General features: G+C 37.6%; 1 protein-coding gene across 1 annotated transcript in view; it reads right to left on the bottom strand.

The window, feature by feature from the left end:
* Nucleotides 1-2048: 2048 nt before the first annotated feature.
* The window catches only part of RELN (reelin), a 548597-nt gene continuing 524276 nt past the window's right edge, over nt 2049-26369 (bottom strand). The window contains exons 58-64 of the mRNA XM_049783824.1: nt 22915-22988; nt 21189-21350; nt 19681-19838; nt 18908-19127; nt 15655-15852; nt 13819-13917; nt 2049-3129 (exon numbers count right to left, since the gene is read on the bottom strand). Of these exons, the coding sequence (XP_049639781.1) occupies nt 3033-3129; nt 13819-13917; nt 15655-15852; nt 18908-19127; nt 19681-19838; nt 21189-21350; nt 22915-22988 (1008 nt within the window). The 3' untranslated portion in view covers nt 2049-3032. The remainder of the gene's footprint in view (nt 3130-13818; nt 13918-15654; nt 15853-18907; nt 19128-19680; nt 19839-21188; nt 21351-22914; nt 22989-26369) is intronic.

The following is a 26369-nucleotide window of genomic DNA, read 5'->3' on the forward strand; positions in this document are numbered from 1 at the left end:
TTTCAGTAAATATTTGATGCCTATGTGTATTAAAAAATGGGCTGAACTGGGGTATAGTTAAAAAAAGCACTTAAACCTTTGATACATTTAAGTGCTTAAAAAAGGCACTGACATGCAAGGGTGTATTATTTGAAAAATCATTTATTCATTGACTGTGATATATCTAGGTTATTTGTAATGGCGTCAAAAGTATTGCACAAGTTTATCATTGCACAAACTGCAAATTAAGAAAATATTTACGCCTAGATTCTATTTTTGGTAGTGGACTACTAACTTTGGAGAAAATTATTCACCACAGCATAATACAAAGCAAATTCAAGATTAAATTATTTTAAATAACATATTTATATGAGAAATAGCACATTTTCAACCCCTTAACAACAAATACATGTAATAATTCTTCTTCTTCTTCTTCTTTTTTTTTTTTTTTGGTTTTTGGGCCATACCCGGTGATGCTTAGGGGCTACTCCTGGCTTGAGGGACCAAAGAGAATGCCGGAAGGATCGAACCGCAGTCTGTCCGGGGTCAGCTGTGTGTAAGGCAAGTGCCCTACCACTCCCTACTGCTCTGGCCCCCATGTAGTAATTTAAATACTTACCATATGCACAACTACTATATTAAAAAAACATTTTTTACTTGAAATGTTTCCTAAATACCCATAGTTAGTAAAAGACCCCATCTTTGGTTGGAAAATAAGTAGGGAGAAAAAGTATATTATTTGGTTTTACAAATAGCAATTGCCATATTTAAGAAAGGCACAAAAGATAAGATAATGGGCTGAATTGATTGCTAAAATGTATAGTATGTATTTTTTTTAAATGCATAGTATGTATGTTCCACACATGAGAGCCCCAAGTTTGATTTCTGGCACTAACTTGGTACAGACATCCGCAGTACCAGCACTGAGTAGGAAGTAGCCTCCTGAGCTACTGGTATGCCCCCATCTTCAATATAAACTGCTGTCAAAAAATGTCACATTGGTGAATGCTAAAACTGTAGGTATATTTATTACTTATCCCATTCTTTTTAAACTTTTGAATACAAGAAGAGAGTCCTTGCTAGTCATGGCAACCTCAGTTTGATGAATTTTCCAAAACCATATTTTAGAAAATATGGTATTGAGTATATTTTAGACCGGATATTGCATAGTTTCTATTATACATTAAAAGACTATAGTTTAGAAAACATGGAAAGTTGCTATTGCAATTACTGAACCTTTTCTTTAAAAATTTTAAAAGGAGATTAATCACTATAAAACCACAAATTCTTCATAATTTAGTTTTATACATTCAATGCTTTAACACCAACAGTGTCCACTTCCCTTTGCCAACCCCCTACCTGCAATTGCCTCCCACTTACCAGTCTGCTTCTGTGGGATTAATTGGATTGTGGGATTGATCTGATCCCATCTCTGTCAGTATACACCTTGTTACTCATTTGTTGGAAATATCTTTGAATGTAGCACCTTGGACTGGTGTTTAGACCACCTGGTCCCACCTCCAGATGTGGTCTCTTTCTTCAGAATAAATACTCGGGTTTTCAGGAAAATGCTCTCTTATATTTCCAGACTTCTGTGGAGCTTGGTGCTTCTTAGAAGCTAAAGGTTTACATGTTTTCTTTTAATTCCTGAATGTGTGTGTGTGTGTAAATTTTTTAGGAACTTTTTATTGGGGGGGGTGTCATACCTGGTGGCGCTCAGGGGTTGTTCCTGGCTCTGTGCTCAGGGGTCATTCCTGGCGATGCTTGGGGACCATATGGGATGCCAAGGAGCAAACCTAGGTCAGCCACATGCAAGGCAAACACCCTACCCACTGTGCCATCACTCTGATCCTCTAAGCACGTTTTAAAGTTAGCTAGATGAAGAGAAAAAGCTGGAGGAGACAAAAAGTGATTACACAGAAAGAGCTGCTTCATTATTATTATTATGGACACTAATAAAACTAAAACTGTAAATATATTTGACACTATTTTTTTTCAAATTGACCGGGCTGCTTACAAATTCTACCTAAAATGTAATTAGAAATGAATAAAGACACAAAAACTTCAAATGGTTTTTGGACAGAACTTTTATTGGAGCACGGGCTTTTAGCTTGGCTTTCCCCAGAGTGCAAAGTCTTCGTTATGTTAATAAGAGCCCAGGGCTACAGGGCCATTCTAATGTTGCTGGTGTTGGTACAACTTCATCAGAAGGTATGAATATGACCCACTGGAAAAACAACCCACAAAGAGAACACAATGAAAACATCCACTGTTTTACAAATCACTCTGTTACCACAGACACAAAATGGAAGTTACTGTTAGTAAATCAGCCACAGAACACAACTCCTTTGTGGAGATAGGGCCTTCATCCACAAGTTTTAAGTAGAAAATATTTCAAGGTCAAGCATTTTTTCTTACCCACAAAACAAGGCTAAACCAACATACTTTTTAAGGAGTATATTAAAGGAGATACAATATCTTTACAACTATCATCTTGAGTAGGTATTTCCATGAAATTTCTGTAGAATATAAGTAGCCTGAAATTCAGCAGCAAAATATCGCAACATAACAAGTTAATACAGTGTCAGTGTGTTATATTGTAGAAGATAATACATAAAGGACAAACAATGATAATTTAATCATATAAAACATGATATATAGCTGAAATACAGTCCACTTAAATAGCTTTGTGACCAAGAATGTTAAATACTGTCCTAAATGCCATTTTAAACATAAAATAGCTTAATCTTTTGTGTGTAAACTTTTTTCTGTTAAACTATTTCTTACTTTCAAGACTGCCACTGTAACTGATATTACAACAGATCACAATCTTCACAGACACATCAACATGGAGACATTTGCTTATGAGAAAGTAAGTCACTTGTCATTCGTTCACAGTGTGGGAAAGTGGCATACACTTGGTCTTGAGAAGGGCTTTCAGTGATTAACCGACTTCCTTCGGAGGCATTTCCTGATATCAGATGCAGTGCGAGATTGAAATGAATGGGATGCAACACATCACATGTTGGAAGGAAAATAAACTTTTAGATTCTTCATGGGAATCGCCTAAGTGACCTTCGTCTTCTGTTGTAGAAGTGCCTCAGCCCATGTTGTCGTGAAAAATTCATCATGTAATTTTGTTTGCGAGTGCTGTTAACATGAAAGAGGGCAGAGGCAGGGAGGGAAAGGAGAAAGAGCATATCAGTCGCCTCACTGAAAACACAATATTATTTAGGTCCTAAATCTACCCGAGATTTGGAAATATTCAGGATTAATCCGAGATGGTGCATGACCTTCCCGGGACAGAACAACTAAGGTTGGTTGACACCTGTGTTCACAACGTTAAACAAAATTCCCTTCTTATAGTTCCAAACCAGAGTTTCCAAACCTCAGAGTTGCAAAACACAGTTTCCGAACTATGAATTCCAAACAAAAAAGATGGCCATTCCTCATGATTCACAGCAAGCGTGGCCTGAAGTATTTTTGAATTTAAAATTTTACTCTCAAACCTTTCTGCAAACATCTGCTTTAATTGATTTATCTAAGGGGAAGCTTGTACTTTACGTTGCATGAAACACATCTTTAGCAAGAAGGAAACAATTTAATTCCATTAGAAAGCATTCTCATATAAAGCTTAAAAAGGAAATGAAAAACTTGCTGAGTGAATCAGCATGACCTTCCTATTTTTATAGTCGGGAAAGAGTAAAGCAAGTTCTTGTCAGAATGCCGTATTTGAATGCATAAATATATATTTCCCCATGTATGTATACACACTCGTGAATATATATATATATAGGCTGATTAAAAATTATGACAATGGACTTCAGAAGTCTGTAGGGAATGACACCTGGTACCTGCTAGTTTCAGTCTGGAAGATAAACTTAAGAAGGCTCATTATAGCACCACTGCAAAGAATCATGCACTGATTTTAGTGACAACTTATCTATTATGTGGCATAAAAATGTTTTTATAAAGTGCAAATGCATCAATACTTTTCAAAGTCACTGAGTTTCTGTTATAAAATGTATCTGGAACAGGGTAATGTCATGCAATGTGATTCTATCACGAAGGTCAAAAATGCCAGAAAGGTGAATGAGGCTAAAAAAGGGGAGAGAATGTCATATTGTACTGATAAGTGTATTCTCCTGATCAATGTACTAATTGATCAATGATGATCAATGTACTTAGCAAGACATAAATTTATCCATGATTTATGAGCACTTTAAGAACAAATTACGCAAAGTCTATTTATATCTTTTCCCCCTCAAGAAAAAAGATAGATGACCCAATGTGTTATACTAATCAAGTGTTGGAAGAAAGCCCAGTTATCTTCTTTCACAACATATTGAACTGGCACTAGGTGTTTTCCTGCCAACACTTATGTCACTTTGTGGCCCATTCCTGGAGCTGTCACAGTAGGACCTTAACTAGACTCCTCATGTTCTTCTCTTGTGAAACACTACTGAGAGGAAACTGAAATACAGTCACTATATGAATGTATGTATATATACACATGTGTGCATGACTCTTTCCATACATACATACAGTTGATTTTACATGTTAGTGTCAGCAAACTGTCCTTGAGCTTTGGATTTGCCCTGTTAAAATAAGCCTATCTTTGTACTTTTGCTAATGGAAAAGTATCTCAGTCAATTTAGCCATATACCTTCTATAAACTTAATCCTGTTCTCCTTTTCAAGAGCTTTCTTCCATTACATCCTAGAGAAACTATTCAAACTCACCTGGAGTCCCTTCTATCTGCTTTATTTACCCGCATTGCAAGCCAGTCTCCAGTATTACTTCCTAAATTTCATCCATTTCTCAAGTATCACATTTCAATTTCCCAACCCCTAATCTGAACTCTCACACTGCACATTTTCTGCTTTGAATGGAGATTATGTATGCGCCTATCTTGGCTCTCATGATGAATTAAACTTCTGTTGGGTCATCCTACCTTCCAACCCCCAACCCCAACCACCAGACCACAGCACTGAACATCCTGCCTCACCCATGGGATTTTCAAGGTATGTTTGTTGAACTGTTGGTGACTTACTGATTGGATTCCTGTTGTAAATCATTACTCTTTAACTATAAGGAATAATTGCAAAGTTAAAGCAATGAAAGTTATTTTGTTGAAAACATATTTAAAGATATAAGGCACTCAGTTAAAAATGCAGTATTTTACATGCCAAAAAAAAAAAAAAAGGAAAAAACCCAGAACACTCTTAGTTATCTTTAAACAACCTCAAAAGACATAAAGTGACCTCAATAAATGGGAACATTTAATTAAAAATTAAACTAGCATGCATGTTTGATGTTTTAAAGCAAATTCTCATGCAACTACTTCTGAATTAAAGTTCTTCTATATATGTGAAATAACTCAATATTAAGTAGTTAAAGATCTTCAATAGCTAATAATTACCTCAGCATGAAGTTGCATAGAATTTATTAGGTGTTTGATTCTTTTAATTTTAAATAAATTTGTTACTCGTAGCATTTCTTTGACCCAAGAAAATGTTGATATACACACAGCATTTAGATGTCAAATGTTCAAATAATCACATTATGATGCCTAATATTCATTTAACCACATGAAATATGGTCATATTTTTTAAGTATTTTGGAATATCAATGGTGTTTTGGCATGTGAAATATAAATATCTGGAGTCCATTTTGGTTAGACTCTTTATGAGGCAGATTTTCCCATAAATTTTACAAAATTAAGTACCATGGGAAGCTATACCTAAATACTATTAGTCTTACAGAGCCTTTAATAAACTGATATAGTTATTAAATAGTTAACGCAGCTTCTAAAAATGTATAATTTATAAGGTCTGAGTGTTAGGAGAATTTTAAACAAGTTTAGATATATTATATTTACTTTTTTTTTTTTTTTTGGATTTTGGGCCACACCCAGTGATGCTCAGGGTTACTTCTGGCTATGCGCTCAGAAATCACTCCTTGGGGGCCGGAGAGATACCATGGAGGTAAGGCATTTGCCTTTCATGCAGAAGGACAGTGATTCGAATCCTGCCATCCCATATAGTCCTCTGTGCCTGCCAGGGGCGATTTCTGAGCATAGAGAGCCAGGAGTAACCCCTGAGTGCTGCTTGGTGTGACCCAAAAACCAAAAACCAAAAACCAAAAAAAAAAAAGAAATCACTCCTGGCTTGAGGAACCTTATGAGACGCCAAGGGATCAAACCATGGTTTGTTCTAGGCTAGTGCGTGCCAGGCAGACACCTTACCGCTTGCGCCACCGATCCGGTCCCAATGTTTACTAATTTTTATAAAAATATCTGTAAAAATATTTTATTGTTTTTGATAAACACTGGTGAATATCTTTACATAATCTTAGTACTAGAAAAACAATAGCTATTTAAAAACTTATTTATAATCTTATTGCTAGAATACTAAGTACAGTAGAATTTTGAAGCCTTATCTATTTACTGAAACTGCAGAGAAAAGCTATTTTTATGTAACTTATGTGAATAACATTTATACCCAGTCACATTAACTGTATTATAACCAAACTATATTATATATTATAAACTGTATAATAAACAAACAAAATTTTGTTTTGCCTTTGGATAGAAGAAAGTTTTTATTCTTTTGTTTTTTTGTTTTTGTTTTTGTTTTTGGGTCACACCCGGCAGTGCTCAGGGGTTACTCCTGGCTCAGAGCTCAGAAATTGCTCCCGGCTGTTTCAGGGGACCATATGGGATGTCAAGATTCTAACCACTGTCCATCTTGGATTGGCTGTGTGCAAGGCAATCACCCTACCGCTGTGCTATCTCTCCAGCCTGAAGATAGAAGAACATTTTTATTTTAATGGATTCCCTCTTTATGTATAAGTCCTTGAAAACAGAGAAAATGTACAATGATGACTTCTTGGAAATATTGATTCAAATTTTTATTATAGATCACAGACACTTTATATATGAGGCCCCGAGTCTGATTTCTAGCACTTTCCTCAAAATTCTCAATTCTGTTATTTGAATTTATTGGCTAATAAACTTTTAATATGTTTCAATTTATTTTTCTTTTTTGAGGGAGAAGGGATGGAGCCCCACTCAATGATACTCAGCATTTATTCCTGGTCCTGTGCTCAGGGATCATTCATGTGTACCATTCTTGGGGTACTAGAAATTGAACTAGGTTTAGTCTCATGAGAGGCAAGAGCCTTAACCCCTGTACTATCTTCCAGTTCCCTGCTTCTATTTCTATATAGGGAAACTAAATATTACAAGGTCTTTGAAAAACAAGTGATTGTTCTTTTGTTTTTTGGGGATCACGCCTAACAGTAGGGGTGGCACTGGGTTCAGGGGTTACACCCAGTGGTATGTGGGAGATCAGGCAGAGTAAGGGATCAAAGTGGGTCTTCAGCCCATAGCGTGTTCTCACTGGCATGACTATTTTTGAACTCTTACTTTTCAATGGTGCAATTATCCTAAGTCATTTTTTAAATTATGAATTGAATAAATTATTTTAATTTTATTTGGGGTCATGTCTGGCAGTGCTCAGGGTTTATTTCTGGTTCTCCGTGCTCAGGGATCACTCCTGGCAGTACTTGGGACCATGTGTAGTGCCAGGGATAAAACTCAAGTTGACTGCATGCAAGGCAAGCATCCTACCAGCTGTACTATAGTTCTGGCCCTCAATTTATTTTTAGTGAATTTAAAATTTATTTTAATTAGATTCTAAAGGGTATGATGAGACTGTGACTTGGCACAAGTAATTTAATTGCACAGAAACAGAAGCATTTTTTATAGCAAAATAAATGTCATCAAAGAATACAACAAATAACGCTATGTAAATGAGGAAGAGTTCATGGAATATTGTATTTTTCAGAAATGCAGTGGTATGTATATGAGATAAAATTTCCTTTTAAACTAACCAAAAAACTTCTCTATAGGGAGGATGCTGTCCACTGTGTGCCCACAGATGGCTACAGGTAAGTAAATGAAGGCTCAATACCTCACAAATGTGAATATTTAATATTACTTTTAGCTACTAATATTAGAATAATAATTGATCAAGTGTATTTCAGAGAACTTCATTGATTAAATTAAAGCTTTTGACTAAATATGCAGCTATTTCATAATTATAAACTTATTTGCTTTCTTGAGTTAAAAAACTCTCTATTAGGGGGCCGGAGCAATAGCACAGTGCTATTTGCTGTTTGCCTTGCACACAGCTGACCCAGGACGGACCTGAGTTCAATCCCCAGCATCCCATATGGTCCCCAAGCCAGGAGCGATTTCTGAGCACAGAGCCATGAGTAACCCCTGATCATCACTGGGTGTGGCCTCAAACCAAAAACAAACAAACTCTCTATTAGATGACAAATAACAATTTGTATTAAAGAAAGCCAATCTCACTTAAAGACAGGCTAGAGCTCAGAGTTTTATGAATAAGTCCCTTCTCTAATATTCCCTTCTCTAATATATCATTTATTAAATTAAAATAGAATTGTTAAGTCAAGGCACCCTCAGGCATCTCTATCCTTTTGGAAGACATTTTATTTAATCAAAGATCCTATGTATTTTGCACAGATTTATATTTTCATTATTCTCTCATAACAAATTTATAAACCCTGAGCCCTTCAAGGATACTTAATACAGAACACTGCCAGGAACAGGGGAGGAGCCTATGTCGAATCTGTTATCCAATGAAAAAGAGTTGTAGTTTATTATTACTCTAATGCATATTATTGTGGCCAATAATTTTAATATAATTAATTGTCTATATTTTTAATATAATTGAGCTACTGTGCCTAATATCTTTATAGTTTAGAGAATTATGTCAGTTTGGCTGAAGTTTAAATGAACAATTATAGGTTTTTTTTTTTTTTGCATTTTGCAGTGAGGAGCATATAATTCAGGGTGACACATGTGTACCCTGTATTAAAAATAGCTTTTAAAAATTCCAGCATATCTCAAAATTATATGTACTTTGCTTCATAGTTCTTTTTTTTTTTTTTTAATTTCAAAGGTCTTCTACAAGACTTCTCTATTAGGTGACACTGATGAAATAGTTAGTTAATAGTTTTCCAGATTTAGGAAGAGGACTTACCTTACTCTAGTAGAAAACCAATGACAGCAAATAATGAAATATAATACAAGTTAAAAAATGCCTTTCAATGCATGCAGCACTGTGATTACTCATAAAAGTCTGATCAGGTTTAGACGCAATATAGGATTTTTCATCTCTTTTGAAAACAGAAATTAAAAAAGTTATTTCTTATTCTTCAATACCCAATATATATATACACTTAAACTTCTATGTAATGCAACATGCAATATTTGCTCATAACCATATGTAAGGGTACAAGTAGCTATAGTACTACATTTGGCATAAATGTTGCATAGAAATTAAAATAATTTAACAACTATGATAAATTTTATTATCTTACTTTACTTTATTTATTTTAAAGGAAATAATCCTGAATATAATAGAAATTTTTTTATAAATGCAAATATCCTCTCCATCAGATAGCATGGTTGAATTTAATAAGTGATAAATATGCTTTGCAACAAATGTAATATACTCATCTCATCAAAAAATAAATCATTTGTGCCAAAAATGTGACAGTATCTCAATAATGAATAGCATGAGGGGATGGTAATGATGAAATTCATATTATTAAAATCTGATAAATGCATTTAAGACCATAGTTTGCAACATATTGCAAAGGCATTTTGGTTTTTCAACATTAGTAAATGTGGTAATAATTCATGTTTTGGTAAATAAATTTGCTCTCTTTGCTGAGCAATTTGCTCTCAAGGTACACATGCAAATATTTGCCCATTTCATTGTGTATATGATAGGTTGTGACTTAATACACGCACACAGGAAATGTGATATGTGAATGAAATGCATAATTGAGTGAGTGAGATTCTTAGGATAGAAGGTTGGATATCCAACGTAAAAGGATCAGACAAAGCCTTTTCTTATATCCTAAGAAGAACCCCACTAGCATGGATCTTGTGAGGGATCTGCCCAAATGTATTCACAAACATTTATTGAGAAACAAATATTCTACACTAGTGAATGGAGTCAGAGAAATCAAGTTTCTGATACTGAATAGTCAATGATCATGTTAGGCTACATCATTTAGGAATGTAGACTTTTTGTAAGCTAGTGAGGCTGGTAAAAATGATCTGTCGATTCGGTTCTTCTGTTCTATGGCAGATTAGCAGAGGCTAATCACCATGAAGTGCTTCTTAAATGAAGATTTTTATGGGAAATAGCACCAGAGTGGGAAGATTACACTCTCAAGCAGAAGGCATTTAGTGACTTTGCTAGTTAAATGTGAAAAGTGTCTTTTTCTTTATGGTGTTCGGCTTGTCACTCTGTATATCCATACTGATGAAATGGAAATCCTTCTATATCGAATATTTTGGAATTAAGCCAGTAAATAAAAAATGCATTATGCATGTTGTTCATTTTAATATGTGCTCATAAATCATTAAATAGTTCAAATGTGCTGAATGTGTTTTCCAGCTCAAATCTCACTGGTTCCTATGGGCAGCACTGAGGCTAAATTCAAGATACCATGCATGACCACAATTTTTCCTTCTAGGGTTTTTTTTTTAGCATGTGTTCTTAGTGCACATGCATAAAAGCAAAACTATGGTAATAAAGGTAAATAAAGACTGATCTTCACTGAAAAGATAAAGTATATTCTAAATATGTAGAACCCCAACCATTAGTTGCAAAAACATATTAGGAGTCCTACTGGCATCATTCAGTTAGAGAGGGCTTGTATCTCTGCATAGGCTCCATTGTTTCTTTTTCCTCTACCCAGAGGCATCTAAAAATATGTTATTATATGAAATGCTCATTTATTAATATTCTGGATCAAAAGAGCTTTATGGGAGCATCCTATTTTCCAATATACATCTGAAGTAGCAAAGCTATAATTAACATTATTTACAAATTATGTGAGCCTCAGATAGTTTCTTTGTGCCTCATTTAGTTGAAAGATACACTGGAAAAGTACTATATTTAATTTTTCTGAATTCTTTGAAGATTTCCAGTTTAATAGTAAGCTTATCAAATTGATGAATTAAAGTAATTATTTTACAGAGCTATCAATGACATATTAACTGGTGAATGCCTTAATCTTCCCGTGACTTATTTTAATTTTGGGATTTCAGGTCACATCTGCCTGTGCTCAAGGCTTACTCCTGGCTCTACACTCAGGGATCACACACAGGGTTGGGGGATCATTTGGGTGCCAAGGATCAAACCCAGGTATACTACAAATGCTCTGTTCACTGAATTATTGCTCAGCCACCTGTGACTTAATAAGTAAAATATTTTGAAGAGGTTCAGTGGCTTAGAAATAGTCCAAAGAAAAGGGAAAAACGTGAAATGCAATCCTGAAAATGTAATTTCTTTGTATAATTTTAAAAAATATTTATAGAATCATAAAATATGTCTTCTTGGGCCACAGAGATAGTATAATGTGTAGAGTGCTTGCCTCATGCCATGCATGCAGTGGACTCAGGTTAGACTTCCTTTTGTAATCCCTGAGTTCAGTGCCAGGAGTAACCCTTGTGTATTGCTGGGCATGGTCCAAACTCCCACCCTCAAATTTCTACTTTCAAAAAAAAAATCACTAAATCCTTTAATGGCAGCAATTTAGAATTAAGAGATCTCACATGACTAAGTCATGTGCTTCATCACTAGCCACAACCCCACTCTCTGAAATAAGGCACTGAATAAAATTTAATCATACAGCACTGTGCATATGTGTCAATACTTTGTTCTAATTAAAATGGTTTGGTGTCCTGAGATTTAGAAACAATAATGTGGGTTTGGAATAGAGAGTAATAAACTCTGGCAAGTAATAAACTTCTCAAGGTTTTATATTTCTGGAGGTGGAATACAATTAAATCTGTACCAATATCAATGACTCCAGAAAATGGTGAAACAGTAGGTTTCTGAGTATGTGACATAATCGGAACTCGGATCCTATAGTAATATCATGATGCCATAACTGCTTTTAAAAACTAACATCTGCCTCTAGTATCCAGGGATGTGTGTGTTTTTAATCTTCTGATGATCTCAGAGACTCTGTGGCAGCAGAGCAATAGGAGTAGGGTATAGAGTTCTGCATCCAAGTTATGAGGGGATTATTTGGTAATGGGACTCCTAGTCCCACCTTTCTGTAAACCCATAGAGGAAACTGTGGTGATGACCTGCTTCTGTATTCCCAAAGAGGCCACTGTGATTGTTTGGTGAATGGGAGAGAATGATTTCCTTTGCTGTGTTGAGAAATGTACCATCTACCCAAGAGCAGCAGAAACATGCTGCCAGGTTTGGGAGTTTCCATATGATTGGTGATGCTTGATCAGGCATGGGAAGCCCCCTTAATGTAAACTGTCTTAGCAAGAGACTTGAAAGATTAAAATGTGATAGGGTCTAAATTTGATTCTCAGCCAAAGTACTATTACCATGACCTAAAGTGCTTTTGAAAAGATTGATGTCAGATCCTGCTACAGGTAATTTAAATCAAAGCAACAGCAGGGATCATCCTGCCCATTGGGCCACTTGTAGACATGTCTCCATATTCCTAATGATTCTGATGTTGAATAGAGAAATGCTGCTTTACAGGTAACGTAGTCATGGAAGGATGATGGGAATTTTAGTTTCTGGTCTTTTTGAGCCTTTCTTTATGGCCTTATCACACATGTATCTGATTTGGAGTTCTGCTGTTCTTTCTATTCTGAAACAATATACACTGAGGAAGTCTCTGTCTAAGGAAAACATCAGCCTCTTATTGGATTCAAAGGAGTCTGAACTGTCACTTTCAACTTTGTCTTGTGGAGGCAGAGCCCAGCAAGTGGTCCAAAGCAGCAGCGCGCAGTGTGTGCTTGTGCAGCTGGGTGGCTCTTGGGTTTGTGGTTGATATGGATGCCATGCAAGCAGGCGTCTCCGTGAAAACTAAGACAAAGGCTAACTTAAGACTGAAAGGTTCAGCTCATGGCTATGATGAAAAGAAAACAAATCTGGTAGTTTTCCTACCACGTCATCATTAAATTTGCTTTCAAAATGACTGAAATCAGCCAAGGGACTGATTTCACTTTCGAGTTGGTAAACAAAAGGAACATTTGAACCTATCTACCGAGAAGATTCTCCTCTCCTGGCCAACCACTTGGAGCCATCAGTCCGAACCCGACGAGACACAAGCTTTCCAGTTCTACAGGAACTAGATTGTTGGAGAAAAAGCAGGTCAACTCTCTTGGAACAGTCAAGTCCGCTACGTGAGAGCAGCTACAACCTTACGACATGGGGAAAACCAAAGAGGAACCCCCCCCTTAATGTCTTAGGTGCTGAGATAGATCAGGAGAAATCTGAAACGACAAAGTTTTTGTTCTAGTTGCAACTTCATGATAAAATGTGGGAATGCCTCAGGCACCTGTGACTCAGACCCAAGTTTTTAACAGGCACTCTCACCAGTGAAACTTTGCACCAAGCCTTTGTCTTTTCAAGATGCCATTCCTATTCATAAAGCAACAGACTTGATGAAGACACTGGTTCCCATTTACCTGGAAGTTTTTGCTTGATCCAATTTTAACTAATACGTTCTGATATTTAAATGAATCTTTTGCTTTCTAAAGTTTTCTAAGTTATCTTCAATGACATTCAGAGCTTTCCCATCTCACGCTGACTTAAACTAGAAGTTGCAGTTGCCAAGGGACATAAACCAAAGGTACATTGTTGGGGTTTCTCATCAGGAACTGTTCTCACTGAATTCAGAGCATGCTACATCAAAGGAATTTCAAACCTTTCTCAAATGGACACAGGGTACCGCACATCAGATACTCACAGGACAACCTCCACGTGGTCCAAAGCCCACTGATCATGACCTGTCCCATTGTGGCGTGGCTGCCACCATCTCAGCAGAACTCCTTTCATCCGTGCCTCCCTGGGTCACAGACACAAGGGCAAAAAGGTTAAATTCTAGAAAGCAGAACTTCCTGATGTGTGACTTCTGGACTTGAAATATTATTGGAGAAGGGGAATTAGAAGACACTGGGTGGTATTCAGGGGCTACTTTTCTCTCCATGCTCAGGGGTGACTCCTAGCAGTCGTCCAGGGAACCTACAGAGTGCTGGGGCTTGAACTGTGGTTGGCAGTGTGCAAGTCAGGTGCTAAAATCTTGTATTATCTCTATGGCCCTTCAATGCTATTATTATTATTATTATTTTATTTATTTATTTATTTATTTATTTATTTATTTATTTATTTGGTTTTTGGGCCACACCCGGCGGTGCTCAGGGGTTACTCCTGGCTGTCTACTCAGAAATAGCTCCTGGTAGGCACGGGGGACCATATGGGACACTGGGATTCGAACCAACCACCTTTGGTCCTGGATAGGCTGCTTGCAAGGCAAACGCCGCTGTGCTATCTCTCAGGGCCCCATCATTATTATTTTAATGCATTTCTTCTCAGCATCTTGCTAAGATCAAGCCAAGTCTAGTAATATTTTATTGTATTGGAGGTAATTGTATTGGAGGTAATTTATTTATGGAGTGTTAATGTTGTTGCTGAACCACCACCATCAAAGGGCCATATACCTGTCACCACTGTCTTTATGTTACTTAAGTGTGTCTCTTGCTTCTCACTTCAACCTGCTTGGTAATTGCTGTAGTCATGGGATTTTAACCAGGTTAACATAAATAAAAAACATAGGATATTCGAATTTTTTTAGGACTTATGAGCTGCATCAGATTCTATTGGCCACTTGACTGTGACACCTTTGCAGCTTTTTCTCTCATTCCCCTGGCTCCACCAGTGCCTATAGTCAGCAGAGATGAAGTATGTTCAATGTGAGGGGCACTGAATGAGGAGATCTGGGTATAAAATGCTAATCACAAGTGATATTGTTGCTAGTTTTCAAAATCGAAAATGCCAACAAATCGTGTGTGTGTGTGTGTGTGTGTGTGTGTGTTTGTGAAAGCTTTCTCCTGGCTCTGCACTCAGAAATTACTCCTGGTATGTTCAGGGACCATAGAGAATGTGAGGTTTGAATCTGAGTTGACGGCGTGCAATGCAAACTCCCTACCCACTGTGTAATCCCTTCAGTCCACATATGTTTTTCCGAAGAAGAATTTGTTGATGAAGCTGAAGTAATAGCACATTAGATGGGGCATTTGTTTTGCATGTGGCAGACCAAGGACTGACCATGCTTCCATTCCCAGTATCCGATATGGTTCCCTGAGCCTGTCAGGAGCAATTTTTGGGCACAGAATCAGGATTAACCCCTGAACACTACTATGTGAGGCGCAAAAAAAAAAAAAAAAAAAAAAAAAAAAAAAAAAAAAGTATCTGTTGAGAAAGGAAAAAAAAAAAGTATCTGTTAAGAAAGGAAAAATAAGCAAAAGTGCCTTTGCACTTAGTTATGATTCTCAATTTCTTCTTGCCCTTAATTCATGGTTTCATTTTGTTTGTTTTCAGGTGACACCTGACTGTACTCAAGGATTACTCCTGGATATGCTCAAAGGACCAGATGGAATGCAGGGGATTAAACCTGGGCCAGCCACTACTTCTAGTCCTTTGGAAAACAACATTTTGGGAGGTGTGAATCCAAGCTTTTAGCTCCAACTCTGGGATTTACAGGGAGTCATGCATGATCCCAGGCCATGCTGCTGAAGTCACTCACAGGGGGACGTTGTAAGACACCCTCTGGGCCTGTGAGAAGTCCTTGGGCTGATGCTGCGCGATGACATGCCACGTAATGCCATTGTTGACGCTGTACTGTAGTAGCACCGCCTTGTCCACAGCGTGGGGGCCTCCCAGGTCGCTATTACAGCTGTCTGTCTGTGCTGTGCTTCCAATTTGCAAAACAAACATGATTTTGCTGAAAAAAAAAATACAGAGGGGAAATCAACTTTAAGCCAAAACCAGAATGTATTTAAGGATTCCATTTGGGTGTTACATCTGGTGGGGACTCAGGGACTAATCCTGATGGTGCTCAAGGGACCATGAGGAATTGGGATTGAATTTGGTGCCCCCATGCAGAGTCTGCACTTAGCCCTTTAAATGCTTTCTGCCCTCAAGCATTATTTTTTCTTATTCCTTAATGCTATGGCTAGGTAACATTAATAACAAAATTTGTTTCAAAGATCTTTTAATGACCAATGTATATAAAAAAAAAAAAAAACAGCCTAGGAAGGCTGGGTTTTTTTAGCCAAAGAAAATAGTTTGACTTTCAAAACTCTTTTCTCTTTTAATGTCAGAACTTTTATTATACTTAGTATTTTACCTGAAAAACCTTCAAAAAGGTAATATAGATCAAAAAGGCAGCTGGGGACATAGAGAGGACAAGGAAGAAAGTCACAGTATAGAAACTACATGCCTTTTCCTTTTCTTTCTTTCCTTTTTTCTCTAACAAATAGCTCCAAGCTGTAAATATTTGGACAAAGATAAATCATCACATCTATTTTAGGAAAGAGTGTCTGGAGATCGGGCTTTAGAGAAAATTGAGACATGCAGACTCTGGGCCGTATCTGCTACTCTGATGTGTCCTTTTGATTTTCACAGGAAAATTTTTGCATATGAGGAAACAGTTTTTTAAATGCACTGAATCTATTTTCAGAAAATACCCAATGAATAATAGAGCAGTCTAATTTAGAATATATGGTCAAATAAATAAGAGCTTGACTTAAAACTTGTAAATGCAATTAAAATTAATTTGAAACTGACCTATCCAAACATGGTGTGCAACAGTGAACTAAGCAGTTTAGCTGTAGATACATACAGGATCCAGGGTGGTTGCCCAGTGGTCAGGGAGATGCAGTGTTCTCTGAGCACTGCTAAGATTCCTCTGATGGTCCACAGAACTACTGGGCCAGAGTATCATTAAATTATATAACCTAGGGGCCGGCGAGGTGGTGCTAGAGGTAAGGTGTCTGCCTTGCAAGCGCTAGCCAAGGAAGGACTGCAGTTCGATCCCCCAGCGTCCCATATGGTCCCCCCAAGCCAGGGGCGATTTCTGAGTGCTTAGCCAGGAGTAACCCCAGAGCATCAAACGGGTGTGGCCCGAAAAACCAAAAAAAAAAAAAATAAAAAAATAAAAAGAATTATATAACCTGGTTAGCCAAGAATTCCTGGGAGAGTCTCTGGGGCACTAATTGGGGTCCCCTGAGCACTAATTGGGAAGCCCCCCAACCCACTATCAATGTACACCTTAGGAAGAATATAGAAGTAAGTAGATTAAATTTTTGGCCTTTTCCTGCTTATAATGCAGGAACTAATTTTAAAGTATTTTTATTGTTATATTAACAACCATCAAACCCACTTTCCCACTACTGAAACCACATAGATAACATTTTCCAAATTTTCAGCAAAAATTTGATATCTTCACTATCTAAACATTTTATTATTGGGGCTAAAGACAAAGCACAGCAGATAGGGAACTTGCCTTGCATGCGACTGACCTGAGTTCATTCCTTAGCATCCATATAGTCCCCCAAGCATAGCCAGGAGTAATTCCTGAGTGCAGAGCCAGGAGTAAATCCTGAGCATTGCTGGGAGTGGAACCCAAACAAAAACAAACAAACAAACAAAAAAGCCCCATCTTATTTTCAAATGTCAAATATTTTCATAGCTGTTAAATACTTTTCAGCATTCAGGAAATACCCTATACTAAAATCTTGCAACTTTCTTAATAACTCAGAATTATTATTAGTTTTTAAAATTTAGCACTTTGAGCTACACCCAGTAAAATTTAGGGGTTACTCCTGGCTCTACACTCAGAATCACTCCTGGTGAGATCAGGGGACCATATGGGATGCCAGAGATCAAATTTTAGTAAGCTGTGTGCAAGGCAAGTATCCTAGCTACTACACTATTGTTCTGGCTCCGTTTATTATTACTTTTTTTAGGTTTAAGGCCAAACATGGTGGTATACTCAGGGCCCACTCCTGTTTCTGTACTCAGAGGGAATTTATGGGATATAATCAAGGTCAACTACATGCAAAGCAAATGTCTGAATTCCTGTACTATGACTCTGACCCTTAGAATTTTTTGTTTTGATACTAACAAAGATCTATCTTTGATCTGGTTATGATGGCAAAAGTGGGAAGTCTGGGTAAAAAGGAAATTTAACACTTCCAAGACCTCTTTTTCTCTATTATTTTTCTTGTTGATTTGCAAGATCTCCATCCACATTCAGAATAAATATGCTTCTATAGCATACAAAATTTATTTTCCATAATCCACTGATCTTTTTCTATATTTATACCTATATATGAAAGTATAGGTTTGCAATACTGCTAGTCTACATGTGCAAATTTATATTCACATGTTTGCAAATGGTCAGCAGAAAATTATTTCTTATAGCTGGCCATCAGTCAACACTTTACTTTTTTATTTTCAATCTAATGAACCCAACTGGATTTACACCATTATGTATAAGGTGTATAAAGTGCTGATTTGGGATATATAAATTCTTTAATAGTTGGCATTTCTTTATACTTACTAGATTACCATCATGTTACCAGTATGCTTGAAGAAAATGGGGATGCAAGAATAAATTAAAGCATGATTCAGAGTTGCATAATACATTATGTTTCTGCATACTTTATTCAAAAAGGTATTTAGGGGATGGCTGTGAGTTGGACATCTACCATGTAGTTGACCCAGGTTCAATACCTGAATCCCACATGGTCCCCCAGCAAAACCAGAAGTAATTTCTGAGAGTGTGGAGTAACCTGTGAGCATTGCCAGGAATAGCCCAAAGACCAAAGCCAAAATATGAAAAACAACCCAAGCCAAAAAATACAATAAAAAAGATACTTAAGTTTCTAATTCTTAGTGACACATGTGTGGAAAAGTTTATGGTAGTTTCTTACAGAGCAGACAATAATCAAGTGTGCTAACAGTCTATGGACTATGGTACAAGGGTGTGTTACCTGGCTCGTGTGAGATCCAGCGGTTTGGTCGCAGCTTGCCTTATTTGACAGCCATTAAAATAGAGTGAGTCGCCATGGGCATAGGGGGCGAGCTGCCCACAGCCACTTCCTATCACTCCACCTTGAATGGTCTCCCAGTTGGATTCAGTGACTCGTGCAGACTCGAAATTATCTTTAATATAACTTGGGAGATCATGAGTGAAAACAGAGCAATCATCACCTACGGGCAAAGGAAGAAGTGAGAAGAAGAAGAACCATTCAAAGATTTCAGGTTTCAGTAAAGTCAACAAAAAACCAAGCATAGAGGAGTTTCCAGAAAGTTGTATATGTTCATACTTACTGTTTACGTCAAAGCAAACATAACTATCCCAGAGCTGGAGCGATAGTACAGGGGGTAGTTTGCTTTGCACATGGCCCACCTGTGTTCAATCCCTAGCATCCCATATGGTTCCCCATGCACTAACAAGAGTAATTCCTAGTGCAAAGCCAGGAGTAACCCCTGAGCACCTCAGGGTGTTCACAACAGCCCCCCCCCAAACCTAACAAACCCATGATTTCAAGTCAACTTTTACTAAAATAAGTAGGTGTTAAAGCACTGAGCTCTAGTATAAATTTATGGCATAATGGAATCAATCCAAATCAAAGTAACTGCAGTCTAGAAACAATCTCTCAAGTTGTCCTTTCTGCTCACCGCGCAGTGGCTGTCCCACACATGCTAAGGGAAGGAGAAATTCACTCTCTCCCATGTCAAACTTATCTGCTGGAATTTGTACCTTGGAAACTTTCATCACAGATGCAGACAGCACCGGTGGTGCAATACCCGTGCCCACTGCAGAGCTTGGGGCAAGATTCTCCGATGTACACGTGGTCGATTGCCCAGCTTTGCTTCTCAGTCTCTTCCCCCTTCTGGATCCAGCGGAACTGTGTGGCACTGAAGCATCACAGAAAGCAAAGGAGATTGAGCTAGCTGTTAGTTGCTGCTATATTTGTGTTTCTCTAAACATGGGGAAGTTTCTGAGAAAAGTTTCCCAAACTTCTTCCTAAGGAACCCATTTAGCAGGGTTATACCCCTCACACTCTGGGAGTGTGCCCCCAAATGCCATATCTGGAAGCTGCTGCTTTTCCCTAAAATTTTGGTATGATTTTTCTTTTATATTCCAGAATGCTCTCTCTCCCCTGAAACTTGTTTCCATTTAGCCTTTAGTGATGTATTATTATCCAGATCTCCAAATGAGAGGAATGCTCTTCTGGGAAGACTGCTCTCCATCAGATCTGTTCTGTGGATGTGGGCCACCAGGTCAACTCAGAGAGCTGCAGCCTTTGGGAACACAGGAAACTGGGGTAGCATGGTGACCACATCAGGTCGTCTTCTGGGCATCGATGGTTCAGAGTCCTGTACTGAGCTAGGAATAGGCTGTGATATTTAGTTAAAAGCAAACTTGAGTACTAGGAATCATTTGCAAACAAGAGCCAGAATTTCTAATGACAGGAAAGGTGAAGGATGTTGTACATTGTATGACTGAAACTCTATCATGAACAATTTTGTAACTGTGAAAAAAATTCCAACTGGATTATAAACAACCTTGTAATGACTGTGTTGAAATAAAGTAATATAATTAAAAAGAAAGTAGAAGTAAATTAAATTTTTAACAGTTTATGTACCTCTAACTATCAATACAATATAAAGTATCCTTATTACGTAATATTATTCAGTCATAAACAAAACAAAAGCCTGGAGCCCAGGGGATGGTTCAGTAGCAAAGGCTCCTGGGAAGCAAGAGACTATGAATTAGGTCCCTTGTTTTTCACATATGCCAAATGTGGTCTCTGCTGTCAGCAACCTCTGACAATGCAACAGAGGATGCCAGTTTTGGTGCACAGTCTCCTGTGTGAGCACTGAAACTCAAGTGTGCAAACTGCCACACCAGAGAGCCCCACAATTAAATGTGCAAACAGTAAAACCAAGGGTGTGTGTGTGTTGTGTGTGTGTGTGTGTGTGAGAGAGAGAGAGAGAGAGAGAGAGAGAGAGAGAGAGAGAGAGAGAGAGAGAGAGAGAGAGAGAGAGAGTCCACTCTTCATGTTAACAACTTGGGAATGAAGGGGAATAAACACAATAGAATTCTTTCTACCTGGGGCATGTAACAGTGATTTTGGTGTCTGAATTAGTGAGAGGGAGTGGGGACCTAGAGATGCTGCAAAAACTCTGGCATCATTTGACTGTTCTCAGCCCTGTTGAAATTGCCAGACAAGTCCAGAAAGTTTACTGAGGAAGGCAGATTACCTGGAGGAGACATGGTCTGGCAGTTGAATGGTGATTCTCTTCCAGCTGGAGTAGTTGACTGCATTGTAGATGGTGGCTTCGTGAAACTGAAAGGGCGAACAGCCTATGCTATTAGAAGAGGAAGGCAGGCACTGGGTCTGAACGAGCTGCCAGGAATCGGACCTACAAAGGACAAGAGGTTGTGCATACAATTCCACTTTGTTCCTATGTTGTTTGTTATAGGGATGGCTCCATTCAGTGCTCAGGATCTAGGGTCACTCCTTGGGGTACATCTAGGTGGTGCATCTAGGATCAAACCCAGCGCCTTTCATAGGCACATGCCTTGATTTGTGCTAGATATTTAAAAGGTGGTGTTCCCAGAAGGGTTATGGGTGTTGAAGATTCTATACTAAACCTGGTGCTAGCTGGAGGTTACTAGGACTAGATCTGTGGTACTGAGGGAGACATGTAGGGTTGGGTATTAAACTCAGGGCTATGCACAGGTCAAGAATGTGCTCTGCCACCTAGCTATTTCCCAAGTTCTGATTCTTTTGTTTTTGTTTTTGTTTGTTTGTTTTGGGGGGGCACACCTGGTGATACTCAGGGGTTACACCTGGCAATGCGCTCAGAAATTGCTCCTGGCTAGGGGGATCACAGGAGCAACTTCTGAGTGCAGAGCTAGGAGTAAACCCTGAGCAATGCTGGATGTGGCCCTAAAACAAACAAACAAACAAACAAACAAAAACTAGTAGTTGAGTCAGAACTGTTAGCAATTGCACTATGTCACATTTTGACTTACTATATCATATTGTGACTTTGATTAGAAGTTCTGACTCTGGCTGAAGCATATTTAGCTATTTCATTGATTTTAGTTTTCTTTTTCTTTCTTTTCTCGTCTTTCTTACTTTCATTCCTTATTTATTTATTTATTTAAACACTGTTATTACAAGGTTGTTGTATAGTTATTTACAACCTTCACTAGTGCACATTTCTCCCCAAAGCCCCTGGTTTCCTTCTCTCCCCAATGCCCTCTCCCTTTCCTGTCTCTGGGGTATTGATTTTAGTTTTCACTGAGGGTTATAAATGCTCATAACGTGAGAGTTCAACTCTGAGGACAAACATGGAGTTTTATTTTAAATTATAAAGGTTTCTGTTTGCTAATATTTTTCCTAGTATGAAAATAATTTTCTTGACTTGAAGAAAGATTCCAACAAAAATAGGTAAATTTTATATTAATAAAACTTGTACATAAAATGTCATCCATTAAATGCCACTTTAAACAACTGAAACTCAATCATGAACAGCTTTGCAAGTATGAAAAAAAAATCCAACTTCATTATGAACAACCATGGTGGTTAATTAACTAAAAAGTAATTAATTAAAAGCATTGAAAGCTTATAATCATTTTTAAAATTTAGGCACCATGACTTAACCATCCTGGTTTTAGAAATGTTTCATGCATAGTGCTGCACCCATCAGGTAGAGTCAGTGCCACTTTCAATATGCAACATTGCTCTTCTGTACAGAGATGTCTTAGAAATAGTCCCACTGCTGGAATTGTGTCCATGTAAAACCATCACCAACAGTACTGTGTAAATCACAGTACCTCAATCAATAAAATCTTTTTTGAAAATAAAATTTCAATTGCAGGAAAAAAGTCCATCAATTGAATTTTGCATTTTCCCTTTTTATTTCTCACTTTTGATCACCCAAGTTTGAAGAAAAAGTTAAAGATAATGACACAAACCTTGCATCCTTCGTGTACTCCAACATTACAGAGTGAAGATCCCCACAAGAAGTGGCTTCACATCCAACCACAATCTACAACGAACACAAACCATTAAGATATATCAAAAAAAACTAAATTATACCATTTCTTAATTAGAAATCCTATCTCTCTTCATATGACTCTGATAAATAACCAAAAAATACTCAAAGAAACTTTTATAGCGCTTCTTTTCAGGTAACCAAACATGTATCCTTATCAGTTAAGTTAAAGAGATGGAATTTTGGGGCCAGAGAAATAGCATGGCAGTAAGGGGTTTGCCTTGCATGCAGAAGGTCGGTGGTTCGAATCCCGGCATCCCAAATAGTTCCCCGAGCCTGCCAGGAGTGATTTCCAAGCATAGAGCCAGGAGTAACCCCTCAGCACTGCTGGGTGTGACCCCAAAAAACAAAACAAAACAAGAGATGGAATTTTGTGCAAAGATGAGGTTTACTAAATACTATTTTTATTTCTTAATTATTATAACTGTAAGTTTGGAAAAGACAAGTTGGCCAGAAGAAATATAGCATTGGGATAATTTATGGGCAAATCCTCCAAATATCACTGATCTAAGATATTTTCATTTATATTCCAATTGCCAGGATGCTGCCATTTTCATTTAAAATTAAAAATAGCATTTAAAATGAATTAATATTCATTCTTAGTTTTGTTATTTCCGTGTGAGTGAAAGTTTTTCATATTATATACAGTTAAAATTCTGAATGAAATCCTTCTATATTATATGTAATTAAATTTATGAATAATCAATAGTGCATAATGCTATAAAAATGAGGTGATCCTGATTTAAGATCTAATCATCTACTAGATGTTACTATTTCAGTCATGAATAAAACAGCCATGTTTTTGGAGAGAATAAGAAACATATTCCAATAATGTAAATGAAATTATAAAAAGATATAAAGAAAATTCTGCAGAGTTTTCAAAGGAAGGTGAGATGGTCAATTCAGTGGATCATGAGTAGTTCATCAGGTGGGGTGCATATGAAGTATTACAGAGTAATAGGATGAATTGGAAAGTTGTAGGGGTAGGAGAAAAAACATTTAAATGGAACAAGGCAAACAGGTGGCAGCACACTTAGGTCAAGATGAGCACAGAGGTAGTATATATATTTCAATCCCAGTGCAGACCTTGGGGACACTGGGAGGAAAGATTGGTTGAGTCAGGCAGACCATGAGTTGTAGTCTCAGTCAAATGGCCTTAATTTAGTAGGCATGGCTAATTATTCAAGGTTTCTGAGCAGTGCCATATGTTCAGAGCTGTTCTTTGTAAAGATTAACCTGACTGTGCTATCAAAGAGAGGTAGGACTGGAGAAACAGTCTATGTGAAAAAAAAAACAACAAAAAAAAAACTAGTCTACTGAATTATTTAGTATCAGAATACAGTGGTAAGAGTTCAAATAGAGATAATGGGATAGATGTCTGGAACATTAGATATTAGGATTATAGGATACAGTAGCAGAGCATATGTGACAATTAAAAGAGAAAAACCAAGGGCTGGAGGGATAATAGAGAGGGTAACTGCATGTGGCTGATTCAAGTTTAATCCCTGACACCACATATGTTCCCTTGAGTCTGCCAGAAGTAATCCTTGAACAGTAAGCCCTGTAAGATGTGCCCCCCCCAAAAGACAAAATAAGACAAAAAAGTAAAAAAATCAGAGTACTTTAAAATGTAAGATTGATGTATACATATCAGGCAGTGCTATCAACAGAAATAGGAAAATCAAAAAGAAGAATTGATATGGGCAGGGAGGAGATGAAATTAACTTTTAGCCAAATTGAACAGATTCTAGTAAAACAAAGGTGGAGAAATGTACAGGCTATTTAAAAATATTGAATTAAGTATTATTGACTTGACTAGTGAGCCAGTTAAGTATTGGTGTATAGATTTAAAAGCTGCTCTTTTTTTTTTCCTTCTGTGGACTTATGAATTAGGTGTGGGAAGTACAAAAGGCCCTAGCTGTGAACTGCTGATCTATAACACTCCAAGAGCTGCTCTTAAAAGATGTAAATCTGGGACAATAGCACTGAGGCTAGAGCTTTACCTTGAACAAACCAACCCAGGTTTGATTCCAAGCATCCCATCTTGAAGTTCTTGAGGACACCAGGGTTACACCCATCAGTGTGTTAGGCAGGCTATATAGTGTTAGGGATCAAGCCCAGGGCCCTATGCATGAGTCCTTTGAGTTATCTTGCTGACCTACAGATTTAATTCTTTAAGTCATAGGAACAGTGAAATTCTCAATGGTGGTAGTATTTATAAAGAAGAAGGCAAGTACAAGCATTGAGAAATACTGGTATTTAGAGCATTGAGGAAGAAGAACTGTGTGGGGCAGGAGATATTGTACAATGAGGGTAGGGTGCTTGTCTTGAACTCGGCAGACCCAGGTTCAATCCTGCGCACCACACACACAGCCCATCACTGCTGGAATTGTGTTCATGTGAAACCATCACTAACAGTGCTGTAAATCACAGTACCTCTGGCATGACATATATAGCTGCCTTAGAAACAGCCTGAGCACTGCTAGAAGTGATTCCTGAATGCAGTCAAGAAAAATCACTGAATGCAGGGTTCTTTGTAAAGATTAACCTGACTAGCCTGACTAGATTAACAAAGCAAAACAAACAAAAAAGGCTTATGAGCTATCTTCATGAACACCAGAAAAGACTCTAGAAGTTAAAGGAAAAGAGTTTCAGAGGCGTAAGAGGACAACTGTGGCAAATGGTCTCCATCAGAAAGGGAAGAGGTGGAATGGGTGAGATCATTGGGTGTGGTACTTAGAAAGTTTATAGTTTTCTGAAAAATCTTAATTAGTGCTACTTTATTCAATTCCTGGGGGATAAACTTAGAAAAGATCCAACAAACTGATTTGATTCAGTTGGGGTTGATAGAGGCCTCAGCAAAGGAAACCACAACAGACTCAATCAAGTAAGAAAACTTACTATGGACCACTGGTCCATCTCCTCCCTGCCCAATGCAGTAAGGATTGTTGCTTGGGAATCAGTGCTGATATATTAATAGTTCACTGCTAAGCTAAATATGGTGCTGAAGGAGTGCCAGCATTTCGAGAGATGACTTCCTCCTCTGGTCTTTCAAGGGAAGTTTAGCATGCAGCTGAGGAAGAATGAATCCCTTAGAAATGTTTTGCAATGTATTTCCTTAATTTTTTTTATACTGCAAGGCCCATTAATCAGTGCTTTATATCCTCCTTTTAGCTGTGATAATTTTTATTTATACTAATAGTGACTCTTTTTTGTTTTGTCTTAGGGCCACACACAGAGGTGCTCAGCATTATTACTCATGGCTCTGCACTCAGGAATCCCTCCTGGTAGGCTTGGGGACCAGATGGATTGCCAGGGATTGAACCTGGGTCAGCTGTGTATAAATCAAGCACCTAGCTAACTATTGTACTATTC

Source organism: Suncus etruscus, chromosome 1 (genome assembly GCF_024139225.1).
Source record: "Suncus etruscus isolate mSunEtr1 chromosome 1, mSunEtr1.pri.cur, whole genome shotgun sequence".
Taxonomy (NCBI): Eukaryota; Metazoa; Chordata; class Mammalia; order Eulipotyphla; family Soricidae; genus Suncus; species Suncus etruscus.